The sequence below is a fragment of the Apaloderma vittatum genome, unplaced genomic scaffold (assembly GCF_000703405.1).
Source record: "Apaloderma vittatum isolate BGI_N311 unplaced genomic scaffold, ASM70340v1 scaffold17848, whole genome shotgun sequence".
Taxonomy (NCBI): Eukaryota; Metazoa; Chordata; class Aves; order Trogoniformes; family Trogonidae; genus Apaloderma; species Apaloderma vittatum.
The window spans coordinates 8,644-20,201 of NW_009731433.1; the positions used below are offsets into that span (position 1 = coordinate 8,644).

General features: G+C 52.3%; 1 protein-coding gene across 1 annotated transcript in view; it reads right to left on the bottom strand.

Annotated features, from left to right (window-relative positions):
- The window catches only part of LOC104278269 (dysferlin-like), a gene marked incomplete at both ends in the record, with an annotated part of 13,665 nt that extends 2,209 nt beyond the window's left edge, over positions 1–11,456 (bottom strand). Inside the window, 6 exons of the mRNA XM_009875185.1 lie at positions 2,216–2,311; positions 2,702–2,790; positions 4,642–4,781; positions 8,049–8,191; positions 8,695–8,865; positions 11,365–11,456. Coding sequence (XP_009873487.1) covers positions 2,216–2,311; positions 2,702–2,790; positions 4,642–4,781; positions 8,049–8,191; positions 8,695–8,865; positions 11,365–11,456 — 731 coding nt within the window. The remainder of the gene's footprint in view (positions 1–2,215; positions 2,312–2,701; positions 2,791–4,641; positions 4,782–8,048; positions 8,192–8,694; positions 8,866–11,364) is intronic.
- Positions 11,457–11,558: the final 102 nt, after the last annotated feature.

Here is an 11,558-nt window from a genome sequence, read left to right on the forward strand (position 1 = left end):
TGCCTGCAGGGTTTTTCCCCACTTTTTTGCCTGCCTGCAGCACAAGTCTTTAGGAAGGGAAGGTCTCTGCACTCAGCCTTGCAGAACCTAAACTCAGTTGAGACCTCTCCATGCTGCTGTAAGAGTGTCAATAAATAACTGATTAAATTAAATAAAACACAGAGCAACTGCCTCAGGTGTAACAGAAAAGCCCCTATTTCCTTTACCTGCCTAAGTCATAATAATTTATGTATTATGTAGAAGACAACAGAATCATGGAATCATGGAATCATGGAATCATGGAATGATTTGGGTTGGAAAGGACCTGTAAGATCATCTCATTCCAACCCCCTGCCATGGGCAGGGACACCTCCCACCAGCCCAGGTAGTTCCAAGCCCCGTCCTACCTGGCCTTGAGACCAAGAGACTGAGATTCCAGCCCCGGCCTTGCCTAGTGGGTACAACAGAGAATAAACTGGCCCAAGTTGCCTGTAGAGGTGGTAGAAGCCCCATCCCTGGAAACATTCAAGGTCAGGTTGGTCGGGGCTCTGAGCAACCTGGTCCAGTTGAAGATCATAGAATCACAGAATCGTAGAGTCATTTAGGTTGGAAAAGGTCTTTAAGATCATCAAGTCCAACCATTAACATTGGACCGTTAAGATGTCCCTGCTCACTGCAGGTTAGATGACTTTTAAAGGTCTCTCCCATCCCAAAACACTCCGTGATTCTGTGATTTTAGGAATAGCCTCCTCAGAGAAGCACTGTGAGATCGTCGAAGGACAGCCACAGGTAAAAACTCCTTATCCGCTGAGCTCACCCTAAAGTCGGCTCCAGCCCTTGCACAGAGAGGAAGGGTCCCCACCAAAGCAGCACCATGCCAGGGTGGTGAAGGTCCCTTTGCCCACAGGATCTCCTCTCTCTAGGGAAGATATTTAAGCCGAAGAAGGACCATTGCCTCCCCTCCGGGTAGGACTATTCAGACTTTCTCCAGGGATGCTAGTGATGCTGCCATTCACAGGGCAAGGGGAGGAAGATGAGGAAGCTGAGCAAGGTTTTTAAGTCATTTCCAGCCTTGTGAGGTTTGCTGGGTCATTAAATGCCAGGGGAGGGAGATCAGCAAGCGCTGGATGCTCTTGCCCTCCTGGGAACTCCCCGCAAGCACGAGTGTTGCAGAGCCCCAAAATTGCACGGAGCAGCTTAGCTGGAGCCGATAAGAACACGCTTGATGTGAATACCAGGTAAGCGAGGCGCAGTCGGGATTTACAGGAGGAAAATTGGGATTGTAAAAAAGGGATTTACAGTCTGTTTCAAAATCCTACCTCTTCCTGCCCATAAATCCAAAGAACGCACAAAACAAGTAAGTCCCTTGGCTGGGCTTGCACCATTTTACACAAGATAAAACACAAACGGAGTCAGGCAGAGGAGGGAACATGCCAGAGGAGTTACTGCTGGTTGCCACATTCCTGTGTGTTTCAAAGGGGGTGGAAAAGAAAACGGGAATTCCAAAAAAAAAAGCAGCTACACAAACAGGCCAACCAAAGTACATGGAACAAGCCCTTGGAACAACCCTAATGGGAGAGGAGCTGGGAAGGAGGTAGCAGTGGACGCACAGGCTATGGGTCCCCCCTCCAATGGCTGGGCTGCTCCCCCACATCTTATCTGTCTAAAGGTAAATATTGTCACAGAAGCATCCAAGAGATGCAAAGAAAAGACACCGTGAAGAGGTTTTAAAGCTTCTCTGCTGAGAAGCTGGATCCATAGCTGGAGAGGTGGCCCCTTCTTCACCCCCTGGGGGTTCTACCATGGCAGTGTTGATGCAAGGGCCACATTAACTCCTCACCTGTTGCTTTCATAGAATCAGAGAATCATTAAGGTTGAAAAAAACCTGGAAGATTATCTAGTCCAACCGTCAACCTAACAATACCACGACTGCTAAACCATGTCCCCAGGTGCCACGTCTGGACATTTTTTGGACACCTCCAGGGATGAGGACTCCACCCCCACTCTGGGCAGCCTGTGCCAGTGTCTCACCACTCTGTTGGCAACGAAATTTTTCCTAATATCCAATCCAAACCTCCCCTGGTGCAACTTGAGGCCATTTCCTCTTGTCCTATCATCAATAACTTGGGAGAAGAGACCAGCACCCACCTCACCACAACCTCCTTTGTAGGGAGCAGTGAGGTGTCCCCACCTTCAGGCTATGGCACCGGGAGGACGCAGAAGCGGTGTAGCTTACCCTTTGACATAGATGTCACTCATCTTCTCCCCAGTGATGCTGAGGTCGTCAAGGATGACGTCTTTGGTGTTCCAGATGATGCAGCGCAAGAAGAACCTGGGCAGCCCCAGCAACAAAAGCAGCATGAGAAGGTGGAAATCTTGGTCCAGAGCCCACCTACACAGGCTGGGTGTGCTACTCAGCTATTTAGCTCAAAGAATCACGGACTGCTTTGGGTTGGAAGGGACCGTAAAGACCATCTAGTTCCCCCTGCCATGGGCAGGGTCGCTTTCCGAGTTGCTCAAAGCTCCATCCAGCCTGGCCTTGATCACTCCCAGGCATCTATCTCTAGATCATCTTTCTCTGAATATGAGCCCACATAGAAGTTTCTCACCCAGGAAAGCGAATCCCTCCCCATATGACATCTCCAGACCCTCTCCTCTCCCCTCACAAACAGAAGGTGCTGGAACCAGCAACACACTGAGCCAGAAATGAAAACCAAGTTACCTCTTGGCTTTGCGTGGCGTGATGTTGAAAGGGGGGCCAGGCTGACCCAGAGATTTCGGAAACAGGTCCACCCACATCTGTAGCTTCCCCTGTATGGGAAGAAAGACACGTGAAGCCTGGTGAGCCCCCAAACCTTCAACTCCTCAGTGGGACCCAGTAGTGGAGAGAGAAAATACCAAGTGCTCCATGGTTCCTTAGTTGAAAACTAAGGGTTCCTGAATGGAAAAGTGTCATTAAGCATTATCTTAAAATTATTTTCATGGTAGCTGAGTATATGCAAAGGGCTTGCGATACATAAGTGGTTGGCCTGGGTAAGCTGAAGGTGCACCCTGGCTTTACTCTTCATGGCTCACTCTCTTTACATAGGGACAGACTGAAGACTAAGTCCATGGGAGGCGTTGGAGAAGCAAGCAGCTCACTTGTTTTCCATGGTGTCACCAGTTATCGTCAGTGGGACAGCTGGTTTAGGGTTTTCTGACCATCAGAGTAAAGGCTGGGACAAGGAGAGGGGAATCTAATTCCACTTTCACAAAATCCTTCCAGGGACAGAGCAGCAGAAAAGCAGCTGAAGTCTCAGGGTGGGGGAGGTGGTTTTAGGTGGTCTCTTTTCCCGTAAAACACCAATGGGTGCCAATAAAACATTTTATTGTGCAGTCTCAAGGGCTGAAAGGAAAAAAAAAAAAAAGCCATCTTTTGACAATCAGCCCATCACCGAGGGGGCTGTGGTTTCCTTGCTTTTTGGCAAGAAAATCTTCCATTTCAGCAGAAAACTTTAAAAGCCCGACCTGGCTTTTAGCTCACTACTGAGAGCCCGGGAGAGCCAGCCTGTTCTGTGGCTTTGCAGTGGGTCAAAGCCATCCTTTTGGGAACTGCCCCGAGTAAAACACGTACAGAGTCGCCTGGGTGAATCCCCTGGACCCAGCATCACCCCCACGGACAGAAACACCAGTGTAGGGCAAACCCTGGTTGCTCTGCCCGCACCTCACAGAGGAATCACCCTTCCTAATCCAAGACCACGACACGGGTGAGAACAGCACGAACCCCCTTGTCAACCCATCACAGCCACCTCTCGCCTTGAACTGCCGTGTCTTTTGGGTAAATTGACATGAAAAGATGTTACGAGTCGTTGCCAGCGAGTTTATTCTACTGGCAAGTCTCCCGTCCCACTGCTGGCGGGGTGAGCTGGTTAGAAATGAAGCAGAGAAGGGACACGGCTGGGCCAGTCTCCTCAAACTGTATGACCAGAGCATGAGTGGCAGATGATAATTAATCATTTCATCCTTCAAGAAGAAGAATTTTTCCATCCAAAAGCATAAAACACACATACGTGTTAATCAAGGAAAAGGGGTTGGGCTAAGTGTAGATATCTGGATTTTGATTGGTTTGGGCTGGAAGCCCGTTTAGGTCTCATTTGGATTAAAAACATCCAGGCTGAAACAGTGCTAACGCTTTGCAAGGGGCAGGGTCGTGCTGCAGAATTCGCTAAAGGAGCCTGCCATGTCATTATGGTTATGGGAGAGTTCTGCACTAAAGACTTTCAGATCAGAAACGGCTTCCCCAACAGAAAAAATAATAATAATCCCTAAAATTGTGAGCAAACGCTGCTGAAAACCAACACAGGAGGCTGGAATCAATCTCCTCAAGCAGTCTGAGCTGAGCTCCAGCCCGCGTTCAACAGCCTGTGCTCTGCCCTGCCCCACAGGCTGACTGCCCTTCCTGGGAGAATCACAAAATCATTAAGGTTGGAAAAGACCTCCAAGATCATCTAGTCCCACCATCTACCCAACACTACCATGACCATTAAACCTTGTCTAGAGAATCCCAACCCCTGGATTAGGTACCTCCAGCCCGGCTCTGCAGCAAGCTGGCCCCCCAGTTAGTGTTGGGCTGAGAGCAGATGATGCTCTTGGTCCTGCCTTGGGCGCATCCCAACCACCCACCTGCTCAATCTCTGGCTGGAGAGGGCTGTAGAGAGGTCTGGTCTCCACGTGCTCTGGCACCAGCCCCTGCTTCCGCAGGGCGTACAGGGCGAGACGTTCCTCCACCGGCCCCAGGTGAGGGTTCAGGGGTTTGCCGTCCTCTGCCACAGAGAATGAGACAATCATCAAGGTTGGGAAAGACCTGTGAGATCATCTAGTCCAACACCACCATGACCACTAAACCATGTCCCCAAGTGCCACGTCTGCATGTTTTTTGAACCCCTCCAGGGATGGGGCCTCCAGCCCTGCCCTGGGCAGCCTGTGCCAGCGCCTCACCACTCCTTCAATAAAGAAATTCATCATAATATCCAACCTAAACCTCCGCTGGTGCAACTTGAGGCCGTTTCCTCTTCTCCTATGCTAGTAGCTTGGGAGAACAGACCAAGCCCCACCACACTACAACCTCCTGTAGAGAGCAACGAGGTCTCCTCAGCCTAAACCACATCAGCCTAAACCTCTCCAGACTAATCCATCCCAGGTCCCTCAGATGCTCTTTTTAAGACGTGTTCTCTAGACCCTTCACCAGCTCTGGTGACACAAAAGCATTACATCACACCACGGACCTGCCAGGCTGGATTCTGACCAGCTCGTGGGAGCTGGCATGAGCCCACCAGCCTGGCTGTGGCCAGGAGCACAGGCTTTATTTGCAAACCCACCATCATCATCATCACAAACCGTCTCGGGCATTGGACAACCAGTGGGACACGTGGGCAAACCAGTGTGTGATGGGACAGGGACCTGCAGGGACTCTCGTGAAATCCCCCCTTCCCCAACAATTACTGCGAGAACATTGCAAGGACCAAGCCGAGGCCAGTGGAAAGGAAAGTTCAGTCTTTGACCCTGCTCAAGGGTTCAGGCCCCCTGAAACCACAGCAGGGGTGGGTCCCCAGCAGCTCTCTAGCCCCCGCTGCTGCTCTGCTGCCATTCCCACCCTCGGCAGAATTTTATCTAATGCAATTAAACGTCTTCAAGGAGAGGAGATCAGAGAATCATACAATGTGCTGGGCTGGAAGGGACCTTTAAAGGTCATCCAGTCCAAATGATGAAAGATGAGATGACGGGGTCTGTGCTGGTGCAGTTTGCAAGCGTTCGCGTGGTGGATATTGGTTAAATCCCAACATTTCAAACCATCCAGGATCTTCAGCAGGGCAGAGAGGAGCGCAGCGGGAATGAGCTCCCTGTGGAGTCCTCCTTCTGCTCTGCTGGGTTCGAGGTGAAAGAGAGAAGTGAGAGGAAAAGGAGGGTCATGCAGACACAACCAGCACAGCTCGATGGCTGGTCCCAGTCCCTGCTCTGGTCCTTACAGCTCCCATTGGGGTATCTGTTCCTCAGGTTCCATCAGACCTGAAACCATCTCCACGGCCTCACCTGCTCCACGCCACACCCTGACCCCTCCACAAACGGGTCACGTGAGACCTATTGATAAGGAACATTTTTTTCTCCTTCTCTGCCCCAACATTCGGGATCCCTGGGACATCCAGCCCAGCACAGAGGATGGATAACTTGGCCTTGGCCGAGCCTGCTCCTGCCACCCCATCCCACATGCCACGCTGGGACTGGTGGAGGACGACACCCCCCGAGACAGTCGCCTTTCAGCCACAGCGTTTCAAGGCCACGCACCTCCGAGGACCTTTGAAATGAAACGCGCTCCATAAATATTATTACAGCTCTGCAACTTTCAGGTGATATATCCCAGCTCCTTTCTTGGCAATATCTTGAAGTGGTTAACTTCAGACATATGGGCTATTTCCCAAGCAGTGGAAAACCTGGCATGTGTGTGCGTGTGTGTGTGTGTGAACAGGAAAAAGAAAAAGCCCCTCTCAGAAAACAACAAATGTGGGGGTTATGGAATAATGGTCCGGGTGCAGCGCTTGTAAAAGCCGTGCTCTCGTGTTTAATAGCTTCACTTTATACCGCCAGGTTCAGATCTGACACTGCTCTGCGAACACAGCTGGTTTCCAGATCTCCTTGAGGTCAAGCATCAGACTTTGTTCTGGTTTTTCCTTTTTTTTTTTTTTAACTGATTGCCATTAAAGCAGAGGAAGGTGAAAGGCAGGGGCTGGGAGAGGGGGGAAGACCCCGCTCGGTTTAACACCTTTCCAGCCCTTGCTGAAAACCTTTCACATAACAAGAAGCTGCAAAGGAGCCATTGCTTCCCCACTCCTCCTCCTCTTCCTCCTCCTAAGGGGAAGACCACGAATTTGTGCCTTGATTCCCAAGAGCTGGGAGAGGGATCGGTCCTGACTTGTGTTTCTGCAGGCCAAGTCCTCCTTGATGGCTCTGCAATACCGTGGTCGCCTTAACAAAGCCAAGCTGCAGCTCCTGGGCCACGTTTCACCTCCTCCCTGGGCCAAAACACCCCTTCCATGCTTTAAAGCAGAATTTCCTCTAAAAGACTCATTTCTGCCCCCAAGCATACCATGAACTCCTGCCCGGGCTATTGCGGGTATCACGTCTTCTTGTGCAAACAAGAAAATACCTCCCTGACTCTGGGTGATATTTTCTCCAGGCTGGCAGAGGCTGATTTTGCACTTCCAGCTGGAGCAGAGCTCGCCACGGTGGGATGGGCCGGGCACTGTGTGCATGATATTGTCTCCCTCTAGTGACTCCAACCCCAAAACGCCGAGATGTGAACAGCACAGCTTCTCCTCCAGCCCAAGCAGTGGCTGGAAGACCAGGCCGGAGCTTCTCTGGCTGCGGTGGACTTGGCTGCTCCCAGCCTGTGTGCGTTGGGTTTGCTGCAAGGAGCAGAGGGCACTCACTCAAGGCCAAAATGAACTTGGCTGGACTACAGCTGTGGGTTCAAAGCTGGGTTTCGGTGCAGACCCAACTGCAACCTGCAGCCTTTTGGGGCAGAGACAAGGTTGGGAGAGGTGCAGATCCAACCTGGACAGCAAGGTGAAGAGGATGGAGATGTGCCCATCACCCAGTCCTGGCCCCCTTGATTACCCTCACTGAGAATCACAGCGTCACACAATGTTGGGGGTTAGAAGGGACCTCTGGAGATGCCCCAGTGCCACCCCCTGCCTGAGCAGGATCCCCCAGGGCAGCCCCACAGGAACGCATCCAGGCGGGTTGGAAAGTCTCCAGAGCAGGAGGCTCCACACCCTCTCCGGGCAGCCCGGGCCAGGGCTCTGGCACCCACAGAGGGAAAAAGATCTTCCTAATGTTTTTTGGACCATCCTGTGCTCCATCTTGCACCCGTTGCCCCTTGTCCCCTGGTCATCCCTGAGCAGACCCTGGCTCCGTCCTCCTGACACTCTCCCTTCCCATATTTATAAACATTAATGAGGTCACCCTCCAACTCCATCCCTCGCTCTGAGTAAAGGAAAGTTCTCTGCAACCCCGAAGCAGCCCCGTTGCCTCACCAAGCTCAGAGAGGATGTACTCTTGCTCCCTGAAGATGAGCCGGTCGGGCTTGTAGGTGGGAGCCTTGTAGTTGTGCTGCAGGGAGAAGAGGTGAAGCAGCTGGGAGGGACGGAGTTGGTCTCGCCACTGGTTGGGTCCAGAGCTGAAACCGAACAGGAGGGAAAACAGCAGCTCAACACGTGGCAAAACATCTTCCAGCCTCAAGAAGGGGCAGCAGCAGCGTTACACCAAAGAGGGCTGGGCTGAGGAAGGTTCAGCTCACTCTGAGTTTGGCGAAGGGGGCAGCACACCCCACAGCTTGCTCAGCCTCAGCTTGCAGGGCTGGGGTGCCCTAACAGCCCCCCCAGACCCACCACGTCACCTTTCAGCTGGCCCTGGGCATGGGGCTTGTCCCCACCGCGGTGTTACATCTGTTAGGGACATAACAGGATCTCCCCAAGGACACCTTTGAAGCACTGCAAGCTTCTGGAGCTTGAGCCAGGGCTCGAGGAAGTTCCTCAGATGTGGAATTTCTCTGGTGTGAACCTGTTTCCAGACATATCTCTGCAGATCCCTGGGCTGAGACATCACCCTGGTGCCCATGGCCAGCTCAGCACCACACAGCCCCAGCAGAGCCCCGCTGCCCCAGCCTGCAGAGGTACCTACATGCAGTAGGTTTGGGGGAGGCCGCAGCGCGCCCCATATTTTGACAGGAACCGGTTCTCTAGGTCTATGACGGTCTCCCCGATCTTCTCATCCTTCGACAGGAGGTCATAGTCGTAGAGTGTGATCTTCAAGTCCTTCTCCAGGGGCAAGGTGCAGCTCAACTCGAACATCCTGCACGACAGGAGCCAAGAAAGACCCGTGAGATGGAGAAATGCCCATGAGATGCTGCTGAGAGCCCCAGGAGAAGCAGACCCACACACCAACCCAATGCACCGCTCCCGGGATGGAACGTACACCCACTGCTCATCTTTGCCACATTGCTCCAGCTCTGTCGGTGCTTTTACTGGCTCAGCTTGTGGATATACAAGGAAGCAAGCATGCCCTGGGTTTATTTTTGCCTGGTTGAATCATCCTCAAGCCAACTTTGCCCCCGCTCACTTTCTCCATCTACTAAGAGGACACGACAGTGGTCACCGCAACATCCAGGGAAAAAGAGCAGCAGGTGAGAGTCAGGTATCCTCATTGTTGTGGAATTTGGAAGAAGGAAGGGAAATGACAGCTTTGGAAAATCTGAGCTCAAAGAGCAAATGTCCAAAAGAGAAGTCAAGCCTGCCTGGTCCAAGCCTGTGGCCAGAGACTGACCCTTGAATCCTCCTTGTTCTCTCCTCCCAGTTCTAAACACTTTTCCTAGAGATGTGGTTGGGTGGTGGACCTGTTATTGGTACAACAACAGTTGGACTCGATGATCTTACCGGGCTTTTCCAACCTAAATGATTCTATGATTAAGGGACTTGAACATCTCTGCTGTGAAAAGAGACTGAGAGAACATGAAAGGAGACGTGCAGAGGGGACCTTTATTAATGTAGAGAAATATCCGAGGGGTGGGGGTCACAGGGAAGGGGACAATCTCTGCTCAGTGGTGCCCAGCAACAGAACAAGGAATAATGGGTTTAAGTTAGAACAGAGGAAGTTCCACCTCAACAGGAGGAGAAACTTCTTTCCTTGAGGGTGCCTGAGGTTGCCCAGAGGGGATGTGGAGTCTCCTGCTCTGGAGATTTTCCAACCCGCCTGGATGCGTTCCTGTGGGACCTGCTCTGGGGGACCCTGCTCGGGCAGGGGCTGGGACTGGGGGATCTCCAGAGGTCCCTTCCAACCCACAACATCCCATGATCCTGTGATTCTATGATTCTGTGATTCTTCTGCGCTGTCTCCCTTGCCATCATTACACCCCCAGTCCAGGCACTGACACAAAACGAAGCAGGAGCAAACCTTCCTGTCCCTCCTCAAATAAAGGATGGCAAAGAGACAAAGCACCAAGACCCTCCCAAAACCCAACATCTTCTGAAAAGCAGCCCGTGCCGGGGAGAGACGCGACACCCGCTCCCACCGCCCGCACCCACCCCACAGCAGCAGCTTTTAAGCAGGGGAAGTGAGTGATTATGCCACCAATTAAGAGCGCAGGAGGAACTGGGGTCAGCAGAAAGTAATTAGCTCAAGCTGGACGGCAGCCAGCCAGCCACCCGGGGAAAAAGCTCATGAAACGGGAGGTTTAACAGCCGCCAGCAGCCAGGACCTCGCTTTTACATCTTGCTTTAAAGCCCAGGTGGGAGGTGCAGCACGCTGTCTAGACGGCCTCTGGCCAGGAGCCAGGCTTGGCAAAGGAATCACAGAATCATAGAGCACCAGGTTGGAAAGGACCTCAAGGATCATCCAGCCCAGCCCTTCAAGGTAAAGAAATAGAGTTGAAATGCGATGGCCCAGCACCCTGTCAAGCTGAGCCTGAAAACTGTCTCAAGTTGGGGAATGCACCACTTGGAAGACTGTTCCAATGGCTGATTGCTCCCATGGAGTCCCACTGGAATCTCCCGAGGAGCAACTTGTAGCCATTACCCCTTGTCTTCTCCATGGGACTCCTTGTGAAAAGGGACTCTCCATCTTCTTGGTAGCCAAGGAGGACTTGCTCAGCTGAGCTGAGCTCACCAGGGTCTGGCTGCAGGCTGCCTACGGTGCATTCCACCTCTGACAAATGCCCTTTTCTGAAAACAACATCGTCTTTTGCCTTTTATCACACGTCTGTGGCCTCGCTGCAAGGCAAACCACTCGACCAGTCCATATCACGTTTATAGATAATTCTTCATCTGAGATGTCCCATGGCACAGCCTAATCAAACAGGGCTCCACTCATCATGTCTTTTCTTCCGACGTCAAACCAAAGTGCCTAAATGAGTAGCAGAGGTCCCCCAGACTCTCTCTCCCATCGGTGGGATGAGGCAGACACCTCCACAAGGGAATCTCAGCTCTAAACAACCTTCTACTGATGCCAGAGCAGACCCAAGACCATGTTCCACAGCTCAAAAAGCCCAAGGAGAAGATGACCACGAGCTCTGGTGGGTGGAAGGGCGGTCGGGCCAAGGCCAGACTCCCCTCAGCAAGGTTGGACTTGAGCCAAGAGCACGCCACGGCAATCACACAACGGTTTGGGTTGGAAAGAACCTCTCAAGGTCATCTAGTCCAACCCCCCTGCCATAGGCACGGACATCTTCAAGGAGAACATGTTGCTCAGAGCCCCATCCCTTGAATTTGAATGTAGGTTGGAATGGGAAGACCCAACCCTGTTCCCTCAACGCGACATCGAAACCTCCCCCGGAGCCCCGACCGAACCAAAACTCACTTTCCGAAGACAGGCTCCAGGGTACAGGGCAGGTAATTTTCTTGGTCGTTAATGGATTTCTTGCCCACCGAAATCTTCACGTAGGGATCGCACTAAAGAGGGGCATGAAAATAGACGCAAGAGTTACCGACCTGCTGGCAGAGTCCCCGGGAGCCACCCTGAGCCCCCCAGAGCCGCCTCCGCGGTACCTTCCC